Here is a 20,462-nt window from a genome sequence, read left to right as displayed (position 1 = left end):
CAGCCTCCGAGGGAGCCGGAGGCCTGGCTGGAGCTCCTGCCTGGGGAGGCTAAGACCCGGGCTGGGCCGCCCTCAGCCACCTTCCCAGAGGCCGGCCAGGGCCTCCCTGCCCGGGCTACTAAGGCCTGGTCGGGCCCGCCAGCTGAACCACTCGCGGACCCAGAGGACGGGACCGAGCCGCTGGACCAGCTGGACCCCCGGTGGGTACGAGAACGCCGGGCCGGACCGGCCCCGCGGAACACCCCAGAGCTCCGACCTCTTGACCCCTGGATTGGGCCGCCGGCCCCTGCGGAGACGACGCTGGCTTCAACTCCCCGACCACTGGACCCCTGGATTGGACCACCGGCCCCTGCGGAGACGATGCGGGCTTCAACTCCCCGACCGGCTGCTGGGGCTACAGGTACTGGGGAAGAGGGAAGGGGGAGACAAGAGGCGGTCCAGGGGGTAGCGTGGGCTGAGAACCGCCCTAGGCCAGCACGTTGCGGGCTGGAGCCCCTGCTGAGCCCGTAGCAGCTGAACGGCTGCATCCAGGGCCCCTGGGCCGGGGCGCAGTGGAGTGGGCGGGCCTGCGCCCCTGCCACCCACCAACCGGGTGGCAGTCTCTCCCCCCCCCTTGTCACAGCTGCAGCTGCCCTGCGTGCCCCGCCCTTGAACTAGGAACTCCTACAGACCTGTGGGTTTGTTTGCGGCCCGCCTTGCGTTGGGGGCCTGGCCGCCAGCTGCTGCCCTGCCCTGCTCGAGGGCCTGGGCGTCCGTATGAGGGGTTTGGCACTCGGCCACGATCCGGATCAGACCTTTAAAGGGCCAGGACTCGGACTACTTTAAGGCCCAGTAGGGCCATAGGACGGGCTAGCCATCCACTGTACCAGGGCGGAGGATCCGCCTCCTAAAGGCCTGCCGGCCTACAACGAACCATCCCCCGGAAGGGGACAGCTTAGAGGCTATGGTTGTCACTGCCGGAGGGCAGTGACCAAAAGGGCGACGAGAGCAACACGCTACAGGGGGGTGGAGGGCAGCAGCACTGGGGGCCTGTGTGTGGGGGGGGTGGAGGGCAGCAGCACGCAACAGCGGCACAATTCAGAACATGCGGAATTCCAACCCTAGAGAGAAGTCCCGATAATCCAAGGAGGAGGCTGATCTGGCTGAATCTGCTCCCTGAGTAGCGGTCATGTACTCTACCTCCCCAGGCAATTCAGAACGGCAGAGCTCATTCAGAAAACTGGGCAGAGACATCCAAGTGGTCAGATGCTCCACAATCTCGATTCCCGGGGACTGCACCAGCCTCTTCCCCAGGTCGGGAAAGACCAGACTCATTCAAGTGGCACTTTATAAAACACTGATGAAGGTGAGTGCCCTTCCCCCTGGTCTTGCAGGAGTTCTGCCCCCTCGGTGGTAATCCTGTCGGTAATCCTGTCGGCGAGTGCTCTGAGAGTACTTCTCCCAATTAACCCCTCCTCAAACTCGAGCAGAGATGAACTTCTCCCCCCGGCTCCTGGCCCAAAGGGAGATGCTGCCACTTTGGACCCTGGCTTTCTAGCACACCTGCCAGCCGCTCCGGGAGGGCAAGAGGCACCGGGGGACCCAGGGCCAGGCTACGTCTGACAGCAGCTCATGCAGATGCTGCGCATCTCTGGGTCTGGGGGCCTACCCCAGGCCTGACGCTCGAGGAGTGCGACCGGCTCAGCATGAATCCAGCCAAGGGGACGGTGACGTTTGGTGTCTCAGGGATCAAGCATTATTCTGTATCCAGCCCCCAGCCACAAGCCGCTGCACAGTAACAAGCTAGCAGGTGAGACAGTAGTGTCATTGCGTCTGTGTCCTTCAGACAAGGCAGGAGAATACACAGACCCTACCGAAAACAGTCCACAAGTCGATTTGTATGGGGCCCCTCGTGGTGTGAGATAACCGAGGTAAACAGAGTCCCCCACGTATCCATCAATATTCAGCCGCCTTTCGAAGAACGCAGTAGACAGCCCCAGCTATCAGGAAGTAGGTTTTCTTCCCAGCAGCACATTACAGATGGATACAAGGGGCAAACAGGTGTGGCCGATAAACGCGGCTCTGCTGGCTAAGTTAGCAGCCCACAAAATGCTTTAAATGCCGGCGTGCAGAAAGGGATCTCCAGGGCGTACAATATTCAATCACGCAATACCTCCAAGTCAGCAGCGCTGCATTGCGTGTCAGCAAAGCGCTGCAGCTCAGGAGAGCTAAAAATACACCGAACCGCCGCCGCGGAACTGGCAAGAGTGAATGGGGAAGGGGCTGCTTCAGCACCAGCCCGCCGTGGAGCGAGCTCCTGCACAGCGGGCGGCGGGGCCCTCTCTTCGTTCAGACATTCACATCCCCACCGGCCTTTGATCACTAACAAGGCAGGCGAGTGACTAAAGCCGCGTTTAAGAGAAGAGAAGCAGCGTTTGTACTGAAATCTCCCCAGTTTGAAGGTTGGCAAGGCTTGCTTTGCAACCACTTATTTATGCTTCTGTTTCGCTGCTGAATAATTGAAGGAAAGATCTTGTTAGACAACAAAACCCTAAGGACAGGACACGAAAAGCTGAAGTGTGCAAGCTATTCAGCCGTTAATGAACTAGAAATGAGACGTTCTTGAAGCAAAGACGGGAACGTTTGTTTCCACACAAGCTAGCAAGGCAGGTGCAGCTGAACGGCTGCGTGCTACGTCTTTACTAAAGACAAACCTCCCACCAGCACGTCGAGGGAAAGGAAGTTTGGGGCACTTTGAAACCCTTTGTGCTGCAGCCACTGTGACCTGCAGCAGCAGCCCTCCCAGAAACTCTCTCCCTTCCCGAGTCATCCAGAGGAGAAGGCGGGGGGGAGGGGGAATCCAACGTTTAGCACAGGTATTGTGGAGTTTGCTCCCCAGCATTAGGGTTCGGGCCACATCATCACAGTGCCGGTGCGAACACTCCTGGCCTGGTCTCTGTCCATGAGATACAGGAGCAGAGATCCAGGTAGAAGGGAGGTTTCCCTAAATTGCACATAGGAAAAAGTTTGCTTCTCTCCTGCCATGACCGAGGGGGAGCGTGTGTGCTGGAGGGCTCACAAAGCCTCAGCGAGAGCAGGGCAAGGGCCGGGCGCAGGACACCAAGTGCAACCTGCGGAGGCGTGACGAGCCATGTCCTGACCTCGCTCAGTCACTGCTCCCTGGAGAAAAGCAGAGCTGCGAGTGGCTCGCTCCTGGCCCCCCCGCCGGACGAGCCCAATTACCGCGCGCAGGGGACAATTACTCCCGTGCCCTGGAAGGAAGCGCACTCGGCCGGCTAGCTACGGCGGCTCTCAAGAGCAGAGCACCAGGCGGTAGCTGCACAGAGTTATCAAGGCGAAAGGACCCTCACAGCGGGGCAGAAATGCAGCGCGGGGACAGCAGCCAGCGAGCTAGCAAGGGACTCCCATGTGCACCCCGAGGCAGTGGGGGAAAGTCCTCGGTAACTAGCCGCTTTCTTCCCTTGCTGCCCGGGGCTCCAGAAGCTCCCACCTTGGAGGGGGAGGGGGGTGATCGCCTGAGGCTGGCTGTGAGATCCCCTTGAGAGGATCAGACCCAAGCAGAGAAGCAGCAGACCACCCAACACACTGCCGACTCAGCTTGGGGATCTCCCTAGCCTGGGTCTCAAGGCAAGGCGGCTGCCTGTTGCCTCCCCGGGCACCCAAACTATCCCAGGGCAGTTACAGCCTGAGGGGGCATTTCTCCAGCGTCCGCAGCAGGGTTCCCAGCAAGCCCCTGGGCTACACAGGCCAGGTAGCCACAGCTGAGTGAATGGCTCCAAACGGGGCCACAGGCTCTAGCCGATCTGCTGGGTTAATCGGCAAGAGGGAGAAAATGCCAGACAAGGCCTGGGGGCGTTTCGCCAGATCGGCTCGCTCAAGGACAAGCCAGCGTAGCTAAGAACAGGAAATGCCCAGGAAGCGGGAAGCCGCTGGCCAGGCCAGGCAGGCCCCACGACTCCCGTGTGAATTGGCTCCTCCAGGGAGTCTCGCCTTGGGCCGGGAATAGCTCAAATCGGCCTTTCCAGGGCCGGGGCAAGCGGCCAGCACTCGGGGCCTCTGCTGGGGACGGGGCGAGGCCTTACAGTGAATAATGGCCCCGTGCTGCTCCACAGGCCAGGGCTGCCCACGACAACACCGGCGGCGCGAATTCTTACCAGCAGCTGTGCCACAGGCAGCGGCTTCCCCTCCTTGCTCAGGGACACGTAGGTAAAGAACGCGCTGACCGCTCGGTATCGCTCTTTGGGCTCATCCACAAACGGATCCGCGTCCACAAAGACCTCGATCTCCATGGATTTATTGCTGGTGAAGGTCATGCGTCCGGAGATGGTAATGACACAACCTGCAAAGACAGACGGCTGGGTTAATCGGTGCCTCCTAGGGCGGTGGCAGGCAAGCGCCGCCCGTGATGCAGACCAGAAGAGCGCTGCGCTGCGGCCGTTCCAAGGCTGGACTGATTTTCTGTTCAGTAGCAGGAGAGGAACGAGAAGGCTTGGAATGTTTCTTGCCAGCTGTGGGGGCTGGTTTTGCTCCCCTTTCTGTGGCCGGGAGCATGCTCCCGCTCTGTGATGCCAACAGGCAGCCGAGAGGAGTACCCGATGCTCTGCCCAGGCAGGCAAACGCCCGTCTCTGTCGGGGACGTCTGCAAAAAGAGCCAGTCAATCTACCCTACCACACCCTTTAACCTCCTCTGGGGAACCTTCTTAACAGGCTCTCAATGCGCCCCGCACCCCGTGAGAGCGGAGATCTAGGAGGCTTCTGCCCCCGCTGACATGCCTCCGTCTCGGGCAGAGCAGGGCTGCGGCTCGCAGCAGCAGAGAGCACAGCTCCGCTTTCGGACAGGAAGGGAGGGGTACGATTTACAGTGGGAAGCTCTGCAGGAACAGAGGGAGGCAAGGTCTTTGGAATCTGGTCCTATCAGGGCAACATCACTACTTGGCCCAGACGAGCCGCCGGCGCGACAGGACCAGGTCAGCCCTGCTTCCCGGCACTGTTCGGGGGCAAGGACTCCGAGGCCAGACGGAATCACAGCACACCGCCCTAGAGCCCCTAGCCAGGCTGTCGCCCTGCCAGAGCGCAGAGAACAGGCTCCACTAAGCCTGGGAGATCAGGCTGCACCAAAGCCAGGGGCACGGGTGTGGCTAGCGCCGCTCACACACACCAACGGGGAACCAGAGCCCAACACACACTGGCTACACAGGGACACTTGTCCAAGTCTGCCTGTAACCTACTGACCTGAAATGTCAATATTAGTCCTAGGACCAATCACTCTACATGGCAACCACAGGCCAGCAGGCCAACGGGGCTCCATCTCATGCAGGGATACCAAAGCGACGTGGCTGGCACACGGAGGCTGAAACTGCAGCAGAGAAGACAGAGCTGAGCCCTCAGAGCTGGCGGGATGAAAGGCTGGAGCACAAGGGACCTTGCTATGTAGGATATTGGATCATCAGGCCGACGCCTGAAGACGGGAGAGGTCCCTTGTCTGTGCCGTGATACGTGGGCAAGGGGCCAGGGTGGCAGGGGGCTGCCAGGCACTGAAAGGTCCGTAGCTTGTCAGAGGGTCGCTGGGCTGGTAACAGATTTTTCTCCAGCAAGAGGTGGGCAGACAAGTGCAGGAGCGGGCAGGAAACTGGGTGATAGCAGGTTCAACATCAAAGCATCGTGAGCCAACCCTCAGCCACCCACTGGGGCAGGCAGGCACTTCTGAACCGCCTTTCAGAGACAGGAAACTGAGGCACGGGCTCACAAGGTCCCGCTCCCCAGAGTTCAGGCCTAGAGCCTAGGTATTCCTGTTTCCCAATCCCCCTGCTCAATCCATTAGATCCCAGCGCCCCGAATACAGCCCTGGGGTCTGGCGCTAGGGGAGGCAAGAGGAGATCAAGTGTTTGCATATCAGGACTATGGCTGGACAGCCCTCCACACTAGGCCCCGGCTGACTCCCTCAAGCAGTGCCCCGGCACAGTAGGGCAGCGCTCAGGGGCACAGCCCCGAGGCCAGAAGTCCTTCCCCCTCCCCCGGAGCAAGTCTTCTGGTCTGAATACACGTCCCCCCTTAGGGACGCTTCTGAAAATCACTTCAGTGAGGAGTAAAACTCAACAGGCAGAGCCCGTGGCAGACTCAGGCGATGGTCTAAAGCAGGGCTACGCAGCACGCGGCCCGCGGGGGGATCCTTTGAACGTGGCCTCCGCTGGGAACACGCCCCACAGCGGCGCGGTGTCTCCCAGGCAGCGTGAGCACTGACAGACGCACGCGGACGGACTGGCTGGAACAGGCGGGTGCAGGGTGTCAGCGTTTCTAGCTCCAGGGAGGAGGTGCCGGGAGCGCCAGGGCATTGTGGGAAAGGAGCTATTTGCATATATTTGCGTCTATGCAACCATACTTAAGGGGCAGCCCTCAGCATGTGCTGAGAGTATCATTGTGGCCCCCGGGGCTTCCAAAGTTGGGTAGCCCTGATCCAAAGGGCTCGTCTTTCCATCTACCGGCTGTCGCTTTATCACTCCTGCTTCGGCGCGATACACGCGTCTCCGAGCGCACTCCTGTCTACGTCCGCGCTCCACCACGCCGGTGGAGTCACAACGAAAGGCTCGCAGCAGTGGGTCTTTCAGAACAGCTCCAGTTCACCATGGGGCAGCGAGAGGCCCTCCTGTCAGGCTCCTGCCCCTCTGACCCTTCCACTCCCTCGTGCTGGCTTGGCCAGCAGCAAAGGCCCTTTAGTAAGTACCCGTTTGGAAGTGCGATTCCACTTGTATTTCAGCACAAACGTACCTCGTCTGCAATAGCAATGTTAAAAGTGGGGGGTTTGTAACCGTGTATCAGAGGCAGCAGCATGGGGAGAGGGGGAGGGGCAGCCAGCTCTGCGGGAGCCGGTATGTGCAGGGAGCCGGCTTAAAAGCCGGATCACCACAAACACCAACTTCCGCCTGCTCCCTGCTCTCCCCAGTGCTGCTGCCTTGGATACAGGGGCAGCAGTGGGGTGGGGGCGTGCCTTGCGTGTAACCGTGAAGGTTAGCCCAGGCTCATCGGTTTCCTGTTTAAAGGTGTACGCGGTCACATCCCCAGTCTCACTAAGCAGAAGAACCAGAGCAGTGCGTGACGAGCCATTTAAGAGGCAAAGAGCTAAGACAGATTTTCTACACGTCGGCTACAGATAAATTCGCCTAATGAGTTTTGACATTTAAAAGGAAAAACAGCCAGCTCCCCATGCTAATCATTGCCATTATCTAGCATTTCGAGCCGGCTTGAAGAGATGAATACATAGAAATGGATTCCAATAGATTTCACGTATAATGGAAGCAAGTAAGGTCAAACGCCACAATGAAGATAATCACATTTTCTCAGAGCTCGTACAGAGCAGTAGCCAACAGCTCAGACTGCAGGGATGCAGCTCCAATAGCTCTGGTGCTAATGTGACTGCAGGATAAACACGCTGCAGGTCACTTGAGTCAGGTCTCTGTCTGGACGCTGCCTGAGCATCCTGGTTTTCCTGGAGGCCATTCCACCCTGTTCCTGGCATGTTTCTGGGCACGTCTTGAGAGCCAGGCTAATGGCCCACAAGCACCAGGATCCCACCACCAGCTGATGTCTCACAGGAAGCCAAAGCCCAAGCTGAAAGTGCTCGAACCAACCCTGACGCATTCCCTAAGGAAGGAATGGCTGCACCACGGGCCACCGCAGGGCTCCCTTGTCTGAGGGTTGGAGCGGGACCGAGTGCCTTCCAGGCCCATGCGCCTCCTTCCTGCCACGCTACGTGCCCGAGGGAGAGCCAGTCACGTAGGAGTTTGTGAGGTGCCTTGAACGGGGAATGCGCCGCAGCGGTCGCTGGGTTAACGCGAGCCACCAGCATGAGGGCTCATACGCGCTGACAGGCCGGAAAGGGGATTTCACTTCCAATACATGTCACTAGCAACTGCCTCATTTAGGGATTTACACTCTCTGGAGTTCTGGTAGGAAGCTACAGAAATCCCCCAACAGGCAAATCACAGTTACGCAGGGGAGAGCTTTGCTTTGCTTTCTCCAAGTGCCAATCACACCACAACGCTTGACACCAAACAAGCCCTGACAATGGCACCCAAACCGTCGCAGCAGAGACACAATCCCACAAGCAGAGGTCTTGAAAACATGCTACTTGAATGACATGTGGGCCCATCGGGACGGTTTTTCTCTAAGTTAGGGGTATGGGAGAGCCAGAGCTGCCAACGTTTAATACAACCAACCAAGCACCAAATATTCCTTGACCACGACTGCAAACCGTTGTAGGAGATTGTGTGTGTTAATACAATACGCCAAAAGCATCCACCAGACTACACAATAGAGCCCTGTAAGCTTACCTTATTTTGATGGAATTGTGGAACTCCTCCAAAATTAAGTTACTCTAAAAGGTAACCGATTCCGAAGGCATTGAAGAATGCATGTGATCTCATTCTGGACCTCAACAAGCAAGGAAACCTAGAAAACCGCAGAATGGAGGGAACAGATCACAGGTCTTACCACCTTCCACTCCGAGGGCAAGGCACCCGGCAACTGTCCTTGTACGTGACACGGAACACGTACGTGGAACATTTACCTAGCCCTGCCAGTACCACACTACACTGTGCACACAGCTCGCCCCCGGGGAGCGAAGAGAAAGCAAACTGCCCACCCCACAGACAGCCATGGCGCCAGGTGAGCTGCGCAAAACACTCCCATTCAAAAGTATTACTAAAGCTAATGTTTGAAATTGAGTTCCCATTACACAAGCACCAGGCCTCTGCAGTCCCGGGTCGGTTACCTAAAACGACAATTCTTGGTTACCAAGGTCACAGGGCACGTCACAAGCACTGTCCTAGATTACAGGGGGTGAGCAGGCAGGGAGGAAGTACTTGCAGGTGCGCCACCCATGAGAGGTTTCAGAGACTGGCAGTGCGGCGGACGTGCTCCCAGGGCCCAAACAGAACAGAACGACACGGTCGGCAGTGCCGCCTGCACCAGCTCGCAGCTGGACAAGGAGCAGCAGCTGAAACCGGGAGCTTTGCTCCTCTTCCATGGGCAGAAAACGGCCGGCCTGTCACAGGGGAGCATCTCTTGGGCTGGTCCAGTCGGTCCCTGTGTAACATGCACATTACGTGCATGGCAGCATCTTTCATACGTCAAATGGGAAATGTTCTCTAGAGACACCCACAGAGGAAAGGTTCATAATTTGCAATCGATTCACGAGTAAAAGCAGACTCAGGTGGAAGAACTTGCTGAATCCTGCACTCGGAGCTGGAACCAGGCCAGGCTCCCGTGAAGCCCGCGTGTCTGTCGACGTAGCCGGGTAAAGCCTGGCAGTGGAGGAGCTACGCTGCCTCTCAACGTTCATGTAATTTTACACGCAGCAGTGGAAGCTGCCACCTCCAATGAATTCCCGCCCGCGAACAGTGATTAGCGCAGCCACGGCTCAGCACGAAGGGGCAGAAAACAGTCGCCTCTTCTCCCTCCCCTCTCCCAGGGAGACAGGCTCGTGCCCCCACAATGAGAACAGCAGCGCTGCTACCCAGCCACGCCAGGCAAGCGCCGTCCTAGAAAGACGGCTCTGTGGCAAAGAGGAGGATGCACGTTTCTTCCTGCTGGCTTCAAAGTAACAGTGCAGAGCACCCCGCTTCCAAAACTGCACCCCCGCCAGACGGGAGGGAGGGAGGAAACGTTGACAAGTGAAATGTTTTTGGCAATTTCTCTGGGTGGGTAGAATTCATCCCTCCCTACAGAGACCTGCACAAAACATGGGCTACTCTGGGTCCCTAGGAATACCCAAAATATGTGGCTACATAGGGCACCTGAAAATTTGGGGCACCAAATTTTCAGATGCCTCTGTGCAGCCGTGAGTTCTTGTACATATTGCTCTGCTGCTCCCTGTCTGGCACTTCCCCAGAGCGGCTCTCTCCAGTCCACTGCAGGGCTTCTCCCTCCCTGATGCCCTCCTCTTGGCCAGCAGCAGCCGGCTAGGGATGGCTCCCTGCTGCCAGGCTGGCTGCAGAGAGGATCCTCTGGCCTCTGCAGCTCCACTCTGGCTCCAGGGAAGCCCCAAGCTCTGCTAGAAGCAGAATGGGGGGGAGCAGGGAAGCCCTGAGCTCTGCTAGAAGTGGAATGGGGAAGCAGGGAAGCCCCGAGTCCCAGCCAGAAGCCGTGCACGGAGGTGGGGGGAATGCCCCAGGCCCTTGTATGTGTAAGGACATCCCACTTTGTCCCTGCCTTGGAGGACTCAATTGCAGTCCAGGCCCTCTGCACAGGGATGAATCCCTAAAATCTGCAGGTCCTGCAAACCCCTGGGAGGAGCGAAACTAACTGGAGCTAACTCTGAAACAGACGGAGGCAAATACGAAGTCTGGTTTAGTTCTCTCCCCGCCTCTCCAGTTGCTGAGGACCAGAGTGGCGAGAAGGGGGCTGGAGCGTCGGGTTTGATTTTTTTTTAAGGGGCCTATGAACCTGGTAACGTCTGGCCCTCTGTTTGCTGGACTTGGGACGGCTTTACGCAGACAGCCAGGGGGCCATTAGGGCTATGCCATAGGCCCAGCAGGATCCAATTCTAACCTCTCTCCACGAGACAGAACCTCAAAGACAAAGAGACCTTTCCTGCTTCGTTCCCCAGCTCACCTAACCCGTGTGTCCTACTGGACCCTTCCCGTCCCTCTGGCGCTTCACGGCGTTCGGCGAGCAGCACTGCTCCTGAGCCTGGACCAAGGGACACCAGCGATGATCAAGCCTTCTCTCGGGCGCCCGGCCTCTCCCAATGCACCTGCGCTGCTAGCCAGCGTTCCCCACTGGCGGTGATGGAGTCGTGCTCACAGCTGACACGCCAAACACGGGACTGGCCGCAGGCGGGGAATAAGCAGGAGGTGAAGCTGTCAACGTCCTGAAGAAGCCTCTCTCCCACAAACGGGCCCACGAAGGAAACACACGGGAAGGAAAGAAAAAGCAGGTGCCCTAGGCGGTAAAGACGACTTCTGAATGGGATTCATTAGGACTCCTCGCCAATGTCAATCGCCTGGGATTTTACTGCTCCTGCCGGAAGCGTCTCTGCCTTCGCTTCCCTTGGTTCATGATTCCTGGTTGCTCTGTGCACTTGCTCCTCTCGGCAAACCCCCTGCCTGTGCCCAGCGGCCCGCAATCCTGCGGGCGTGACCCCGAGGTGCTGGCCGGGGGCCGAAGCACTGTCGCCTCTCCGCTTGCGAAGCCTGTCGGAGACTCAAAGCCGCGTCTCAGCCAGGGGGCCCAAGAGACCAGATCAGTTACTGCGAGGAGTCGGTCACCGCCTGGATCCTGCGCAGGCCTCACAGGGAGCGCCGCAGTCCACCCCAGCGCCGCTTCTCCAGCGCTCTGCGTGGGGCGGAGGGGCACAGCCCTGGGGCGGCCGAATGCCGGACCCCAGACGCTTCCGATTCAAATAGCTTATTACAAGTCAAGCTCAAGCTCACAGCCGCCAGCACTTCTCCTCCTTCCTCGAGTCCCAGAGCCAATTCCAGCAGCCCTGCACATGTGGCACCTGCTTGCAGGCTGACGGCGCATCAGTGTCCATCTCAGATGCAGGCCCATGCAGTTCCTGGTGCCTCTCCTGCCCAGCCTGTGCTCTGACCGCGGGTTCCCTGGTTCTCAGGAGAGCGCTCTCCTCCACGGACGGATGAGGAGACTCGTACAGGACAAGGGAATCCCCTGACCCACTGCCCAGGAGAGACAGCAACGCTGCCCACACAAAGTGCTGCCAAATGCTGAGCAACCTGAAGATGATTTTTTAAATCCGATCTCTAGGCATCTACAGGAGCTGGCAAATGACGTGCAGAGAGGGGTGGGGTTTCCCGTTGTGCTGGGCCTCTTCTGGGAGAGCCCCTGGAATCTCGCGCCACCGTCTAACTGCAAGCCCCTCTTGCCCCGGACTGAGACGGAGGCCCCTCGGAGCGGAGGAACGGGGGGGCTTCCTGAAGGGAAAGATGCTCTCTGGCAGCCTGCAGGAGTCACTTCATCCGAGCCAACGGCCTCTGGAAACGTCCATCGTTGCTGCCGCCCCCCCAAAAGAAATTCGGAGTGTGAGAGAACTGATGGACACACGGATTCCAAGGCTGGGCTGGGTTCCTTCTGGCCACTCAGAGGATCCAGCAGGAGATTGCCACGTTGATCCCAGCACGGTTTCTGGCCCTATGGCGCCAGGGAAGCCAATGGAGAACAAAGCTCTGCTCGATGAGCCAGAGGATCTGAGTGAGGAACGGAGGTGGCGAGAGATTGTTTCCAGCTCTGGGAGCCAGGCTGGGGGTGCATTCCAGCTACCGATTTCAGCTGCTTCACTTCCACACTCTCTGGGCTCTGAGCTGCCGTAAAGTCCTATCGGGCAGAACTTGGCGCTTGCACAGTGCAGTGACAGACGACCTCAAGCGGCTGCAATTGGAGGGTGGTGTCTCTTCCCCTGCGCATTAGCTCAGCCAATCGCTGAAACCCCAACATGGCTCCTCTCCCCAGCCACTCCTGCCCGGGCTGAAGTGTGGATTGAAAAAGGGACCACGCCAAAGCCAAGGCCTCCCAGAGCAGCAGGGAATGAGTCAGCAGGCAAGGTCCTTCCACTGAGACCTCCAGTCCCCTTCAGTGCCAGGGTCCCTGCTGAAACAAAAGACAGGACGATGTAGCACTTTAAAGACTAACATGATGGTTTATTAGATGATGAGCTTTCGTGGGCCAGACCCACTTCCTCAGATCAAATAGTGGAAAAAATTGGCACGACCATAGATACCAAAGTGATACAATCAAAAAAATGAACACACATAAAATTGACAAATCAAATTTTAGAACAGAGTGGGGGTGAGGAGGGAAGGTGAGTGTCTGAGCGGTAATGACAGTAGGGGTGATAATTGGGGAAGCTATCTTTGTAATGGGTGAGATAATTAGCATCTTTGTTGAGACCCATACATGAAGTGTCAAATTTAAGCATGAATGACAATTCTGAAGCTTCTCTTTGAAATCCGGAGTTAAAATCGCTCTGAAGCAATAGGCATGTTTTAAGGTCATTGAGGGAATGGTCAGTCTGGCTGAAATGGCAAGCAACAGCTTTCTTTCTGCAAGAGAGTCTGATGTCTGTTTTATGTGCATTGATTCTTTGGCCAAGTGTCTGAAGTTTTTCCAATGTACATAGCAGACGGACACTTTAGGCACATGATGGCATAGATTATATTTCAGAAGGCAGATTTGACTGGTTTGTCAAACCTCCCGAAGACTTCCACAGCGCCCAACAGAGAGAGAGAGAGAGAGAGAGACCAATTCAATCCTGATGCAAGTGGGAGCAAACCTATTTACATGAACGGCATTGCAGGCTCCTTTGGCAGGTCGGAATGCGGCGAATCGCTCTTATTGGACTAGCCCTCGCTTTGCCACGGATGTGCTCCATTTGAAGAACTAGGCAGCAACAGACGAAGGCAGCGATTGCTCTAGTTCTGAAAGTCTCTCTGCATGGCACCCATCTGGTTAGTGCATGTCCCCTCGGGCACTCCAGCTAGACTGGCCGCACAGCGACAACAGCCAAAGGGATGAAACAGCAAAGAGGAAAAACTGTTAACTAGCCCTGACCCTGGCCCGACATGGCCCTTCATCAACTCACAGGATCCTAGGGCTGGAGGAGGCCTCAGGAGTCATCGAGTCCCACCCCCTGCCCACTGCAGGACCATCCCAACTCGATCATTCCAGCCAGGGCTTTGTCAAATCGGATTTAATCACCTCTAGGGATGGAGATTCCCCACCCACCGGTCCCTCGGGAACCCAGCCCAGCGCTTCCCCACGCTCCTAGGGAAATAGCTTTTCCTAATATCCAACCTTGACCTTCCCCACTGCGACTTGAGCCCATTGCTCCTTGTTCTGCCACCTGCCCCCACTGGGAACAGCCTCTCGCCAGCCTCTTTGGAACCCCCCTTCAGGCAGTTGCAGGCTGCTCTCAGATCCCCCTTCGCTCTTCTGCAGACTAAACAAACCCAAATTTCTCAGCTTCTCCTCATAGGTCATGTGCTCCAGCCCCTGAATCATTTTGGTTGCTCTCCAATGTGTCCACATCCTTTCTGTAGTAGGGGGAACCAGAACTGGACACAACACTCCAGCTTCTCATCCTGAGCCAGCCCAAAACATTTTGGCATCTGAGGCAGGGAACTCAAATGACGCCCCCATGCTCCCTCACTTGGGCCAAAACTTTGAAAGGTCTCAGTTCTGCCTCCTTCCTGTTCTACTCCCCTCACGGTATTGCTCTGCTACCTACCCCCATAATGGAGAACTAACAACTTAAAATGCCTTGTTCAATAAGTGTGAACTAGTGGCGCCCCCCCCCCTCCCCCCGTCTGGCACTGTCACCCCAGGTCCTTTTCTGCAGAACTGCTGCTTAGCCAGCCAGTCAACCCCCAGCCTGTAACAACGCTTGGGAGTCTTCCATCCCAAGTGCAGGGCTCTACACTTGTCCTTGTTGAACCTCAGATTTCTTTCCGTCCAATCCTCCAATTTGTCTAGGTCAGTGTCCTCAACCTTTTTTTTACAAAGTACCCCTTTAAAAAAAAAAATCAGTACCCCCAAGTACCTACAGTTTTCAGACACACAATTTTTTTTCTACCATTGAAACACATTTGTTTAAACAACTTAATTGTAGCTGGGCAGGCGATGAAATTTTTGGGTGTAAAAAGTACAAAAATAACGAAGCGCTGTAAAACTTAAAACAAAAATTCAGTTTTCTCCAAGTTTCATTTGTGTTCATGTACCCCCCCCCCTCGCCCCAAATTCTCTTGAGTACCCCTAAGGGTACTCGTACCACTGGTTGAGAAACACTGGTCTAGGTCTTTCTGGACCCTATCCTTGTCCTCCAGCGTATCTACCTCTCCTCCTAGCTTAGTGTCATCCGCAAACTTGCTGAGGGTGCAATCCATCCCCTCATCCAGGTCATTAATGAAGATTCTGAACAAAACCGACCCGTGGGGCACCCCACTAGAAACCGACCAACTGCCCACTCTAAGCCAGATGTGCTGCACAGAATGCTGTCCTAGGAGGACTATGAAAGTGAACAAGGGACACGAGATTGCTCTGTGCACGCAGGCATGCTCTCATTCTGAACGTGCAGCCATTTCCCCTGCGTCCAAACTGTTAATTGAGCTGGGGAAGCTTGCGTTCGGGGAGATGGCTGCTTCACTCAGGGACCAGGCGATCTGACCCACATTTTCTCCTGTAAATGGCTTAAAAGCATTTAATGAAATTTAACCTTTGGTTTTTGTTTAAACGTTCCTGTGCAATTTCCTCACAGTAGGGAAAGGGGGAGTTTTTCTTGACGTCTCAGATTTTAAGCTAGCTGAAGCCAGAAGACGAGCAAATGACCTTTAGACCAAGCTTATGTTGCGTAGCCTCATGCCTCTCTTTAAAAGCGGAGTGTGTAGTAAAAGTAATGTCTGAAAGTGCCTCGATACAGGAGCAGGTAAAACAAAGGGCTTGTTCAAGGGGGGTTGAGATTAAAGGTCACGTTTTCTAAAAAGCAGCTTTTTCTGTACCTGGCCTACCCCCGGAAGCAAGACTCTCCTGGCCTTAAACAGACGCTCTGTGTCCTGCAAGCTTAGGCCTGCGTTCCAGGTTAAACAAGAGCGTCTTCCCACGCTCATGAGAATCGTGAGGGTCATAGAATCATAGAACTGGAAGAGACCTCAGAAGGGCATCAAGTCCAGCCCCCTGCTCTAGGCAGGACCAATCCCAACTAAATCAACCCGGCCAGGGCTTTGTCAAGCCGAGACTTAAACACCTCTAGGGATGGAGACTCCACTACTTCCCTAGGTAACCCATTCCAGTGCTTCACCACCCTCCTAGGGAAATAGTTTTTCCTAATATCCAACCTGGACCTCTCCCACCACAACTTGAGCCCATTGCTCCTTGTTCTGCCATCTGTCACTACTGAGAACAGCCTCTCTCCAGCCTCTTTGGAACCTCCCTTCAGGAAGTTGAAGGCTGCTCTCAAATCCCCCCTCACGCTTCTCCTCTGCAGACTGAACAGACCCAAGTCCCTCAGCCTCTCCTCATAAGTCATATGCTCCAGCCCCCTAATCATTTTGGTTGCCCTCCCCATGGAACCCTGGGGTCAGGGAGAGGGAGAGACAGCCAGATGGCAACTCGGAGGTGTTTTATTCTTTGCTATTTAAGGACGTTACTCAGTGAAAGGAAATCCAGGAGAAATCCTCTTTTCCATTCTGATCTGACAGATCAACTTTACAAAAGTCCAAAAAACGGCACCAACAAATCACAAAGCACCAACCTACAAAGGGCGATTTGCCCGTATTTTGGAGAACGAGGTAGAACATTCTGCCATTTCCATTCCCATGGGAACTGCATGTTAACACAGGAACTGAGAAGGGCCATACTGGAGCAGTCCATAGTCCACGTAGTTCAGATGCCAGGCGCTTCAGAGGAAACGAACAGAGCAGGACAACTAGCAAGTGAGCCATCCCATTTCCAGCCCCTCCTGGCGGGTAGAGGTTATGGGGCACCCAGAGCATAGGGCTGCATCCCTGACCATCTTGGTCCCCAGCCATTGGTGGACCATCTCTTTGTGAACTTACCTAACGCTCTTTTGAACCCACATATGCTTTTGGCCTTCACAAGGTCCCCTTGCAACAAGTTCAACATGTGGATTGTGTGAAACATTCCTCGTGCTTGTTTGAAAGTTGCCACCTATTCATGTCACTGGACAACCCTTGCTTCTTGTGCTACGTGAAAGGATAAATACTTCCCTCTTTGCCTTCCCCACTCCATTCGTGGCTTACAGACCCCCACCGTAACCTCCTGTACCATTGCTTTTCTATTCTAAACTGAAGAGTCCCAGGTTTTCCCCCTCGCCTCATATGAAAGCTGAGTAATTTAAGAGCAAAACTTTTTAAGACAGGACCTCTGTATAGAAGTTTGATGGGCATTAGGGATTTAAAAAAAAAATCAGATGTTTTGTTCATTGTCAGTGAAATCTTTTCAAATGAGTTACTATTTAATTTGTATATAAATGAGAATTAATCGTAAGGTACAGAATTAATATTAGTAACCTAAGCAGACTATGGAAAAAAAGTTTGTGTAGCACCACTAAAACATTTAGAAGTACAGTAAAACTCCGATGGTCCGGCATCTGACGGTCCGGCACTCCTGATGGTCCGGCACCATCAGGAACCCGGAAGTGCTCCGGGCAGCCGGACCATTGGAGCTGCTCTGCCCCCAGCTTCCCCGATTCAGCCGCTGCTAAAACTGACCAGCGCTGAATCCGGGAAGCAGGGGGCAGAACAGCTGGAGTGCTGCCGGGTAGGTCCAGTAGCGCTGCCCCTCGGGGCTGCGGGACCAACCGAGCAGCACCCCAGCTGTCCTGGATTCAGCCGCTGCTGAAATTGACCAGCAGCTGACTACAGGAAGCCCGAGACAGAGCTGCTCTGCCCCAGCTTCCTGGAATCAGCCGCTGGTCAGTTTCAGCAGCAGCTGACTTGGGGACACCTGGGGCAGAGCAGCTGGGGTGCTGCTGGGTTGGTCCCCACAGCGCTGAGGTTTGGCGCTACCAGACCAACCCAGCAGCGCCCCAGCTGCTCTGTCCCAGGCGTCCCGATTCAGCCGCTGCTGAAACTGACCAGCAGCGGCTGAATCAGGGACTCCTGGGGCAGAGCTGGACTATCAGAAGGGAGGGCTATGAGGGGGTCTGGGGTAGCATCCCCCACCCCACTCCAGACCCCTCATAGCCCCCCCTTCTGATAGTCCGGCATATCTGATAGTCTGGCACCCCCTGGGTCCTAAAGGTGCCGGATTATCGGAAGTTTGCTGTACTCTCTCCCCAAACCAGCAGTCAGAAACCTGTACATAGCATGCGTAGTTCATGGCTACAGAGAGACTGCACGATCTACAGCTGCGTGCACGCACTCCCCACCCCCAGTTGGTATTCATGCACGTCTGGCAAGAGGATAAAGGGCTGCAGTAATTGCTATTTCTCCAGAGAACAGCACAGTCCATGTCACAAGTAGAAATTTGGCATCTTTTATATGACAGCACTTTAGGACGCGGCTACTACACTGATCTGATGCATCTAAGAAAGAGGAGATTGTTTCGAATTAATTCCCCGCACAGAAGTGGCCCACACACTCCAAGCACTAAAGTCAATAGTCAGACGCTCTCGTTCCATTACATTCAAAGGGCCTGTTTTCCTGCAGCCACTTAAGCACGGTATCGCTCAGAGGAGAAATCCAAGACCCACACGCTCTTTTGTACTGGGACATTTGCCAAATGGACTTGGATGCGCGAAAAGCGAGGCCGGGGCTGTCTGGGAAAAGAACACACGATGGGGTTTTGCCCCCACTTCTCTGCAAGCCACAAGACCCCTAGAAACAAGACTGCTAGAGTCTTGTTAGGCCACACGCCCTGGAAGATGCTGCAGTGGAGAGTGACAATCTCCCCTTTCCATTTGCATTACTGCTACCAGCCACAGAGACGTCACTGAACGTCCTACAGCAGAGCTCCATTCCCAGCAGGCTGACCCTCCATTCCCAGCGCTCTGAGCCCCCATTCCCAGCGCTCTGATCCAGTGGTCTGACCCCCCATTCCCAGCGCTCTGACCCAGTGGTCTGACCCCCCATTCCCAGCGCTCTGACCCCCCATTCCCAGCGCTCTGACCCCCCATTCCCAGCGCTCTGACCCAGCTGTCTGACCCCCCATTCCCAGCGCTCTGACCCAGTGGTCTGACCCCCCATTCCCAGCGCTCTGACCCAGCTGTCTGACCCCCCATTCCCAGCGCTCTGACCCTCCATTCCCAGCGTTCTGACCCTCCATTCCCAGCGTTCTGACCCAGTGGTCTGACCCCCCATTCCCAGCGCTCTGACCCCCCATTCCCAGCGCTCTGACCCCCCATTCCCAGCGCTCTGACCCAGCTGTCTGACCCCCCATTCCCAGCGCTCTGACCCAGTGGTCTGACCCCCCATTCCCAGCGCTCTGACCCAGCTGTCTGACCCCCCATTCCCAGCGCTCTGACCCAGCGCTCTGACCCTCCATTCCCAGCGTTCTGACCCTCCATTCCCAGCGTTCTGACCCAGTGGTCTGACCCCCCATTCCCAGCGCTCTGACCCCCCATTCCCAGCGCTCTGACCCGCCCTTCACTAGGTGAGATCTTGTGATCAGCAAGGCCCTATCTAAATTAGGGTCTCAAACTCTGGGTGGACTTGGATGGACACTCATTCATTAGACCAAATCCCCAAAGCCTTTACTCGGGCAATGGAGTTTTGGTTTCAGAAATAAGGACTTTATAATTCAGACTCTATTGATGGTCATTAGGAGTTTAATAGTTTTTAAAACAAAGATGACTTGTGTTTCTGTCTCCAAAATTACTTTTCTGCACTGAAAACAGTGTGTCCAACACAGGTCCTATTGCAAGAAGCATCCTATTACACCCTGATTTTGAAATTAATTGGTGGGGAAAGTTCCTTAATCTACCAGCCTTTATATTCAGAAAGATTTCCTTTCAAACCCCCAGCTTGTTGCACCATGTAAATTCAGTCTCAAGGCATGAGATGGAACGTTAGCCAAAGCATACTCGTCTTGGCTACAGCATGTTCCTGTCCACTCCTTTCTAACACACAGTTGGTTTATCTGCATTGGTTTTATTGCAGGATATTCTAAACTCATTTTGGTTAGCGCTCTAGGAACACCCTGTTTCTCCTGAGCAGCTGGATACAATTTGCAGTGGAGAGAATATTTTCTAACAAACAGCCACATTAAGTTTCCCATCTGCACTCTCTACATTCCAAGATGGTTTTTTTAAAATCAAGGCTACTAGAAAAAAGATTTTGAATTCATTACTTGGCTTGGAATGTGCTGTTGCTCTGCTCACTGAGGGAGCTGCATAATTATAGATTAATGCTGACATTAATCATGCCCCTCTGAGCTGGAGTTGTGAGAAGCTGGTATTTCGGAGGTTATATAATTTCCTGAAATGCTCTACCAGCTCAGACCGAAAGAGCAGCTCGCTGGGGCTTGTCCTTCTCACCAGCTGAGGTTGGTCCAGTAACAGACATGACCTCCTGCAACATGTCTCTCGACCAGCCCACAGAGAGATGAAGAGCTCGTGGCCAACACTTGTACACACGGTAAAAAAAAACAGATCCCAGCTGGGATTCCATTTCACTTACAGGCCAGCTACTTTCACAGATGAGCTAATGATGAGCTGGGAAGCTTAAACTCAATTTTGCTATACACTAAAAATCAGGGTCTTAATAAAGACACTGGATTTATTGATCACTGGCAGATTCCCCAGCATTGCTCAGCTCCTGAACTCAATTATTGCAGGGTGGGGAGGAGATAAAAGGAAGATATATATGCTTTATTGAAATGATTCTATTTTTCAAAAAGACAGTGCTATTTTTATCATGCTAATTTTAGTAAAAAAAAATGTAAATGGGAACTCTTGTTTTCTATGTTTTAACAAAAAAAGGCTGTAGTCAGTTTGGCTT

At 54.9% G+C, this 20,462-nt stretch overlaps 1 protein-coding gene across 3 annotated transcripts in view; it reads right to left on the bottom strand.

The window, feature by feature from the left end:
- The window catches only part of ACOT7 (acyl-CoA thioesterase 7), a 140,086-nt gene that overhangs the window by 26,915 nt on the left and 92,709 nt on the right, over window positions 1-20,462 (bottom strand). For all 3 annotated transcript variants that reach the window (XM_075906808.2, XM_075906806.2, XM_075906807.2), the window contains one exon: window positions 4,155-4,339. In XM_075906808.2, coding sequence (XP_075762923.2) covers window positions 4,155-4,339 — 185 coding nt within the window. The remainder of the gene's footprint in view (window positions 1-4,154; window positions 4,340-20,462) is intronic.

The sequence above is a fragment of the Pelodiscus sinensis genome, chromosome 24 (assembly GCF_052426305.1).
Source record: "Pelodiscus sinensis isolate ZL-2025 chromosome 24, ASM5242630v1, whole genome shotgun sequence".
Taxonomy (NCBI): Eukaryota; Metazoa; Chordata; order Testudines; family Trionychidae; genus Pelodiscus; species Pelodiscus sinensis.
Note: the sequence above shows the minus strand (reverse complement) of the source record. Positions and strands in the feature narration are given on the sequence as shown.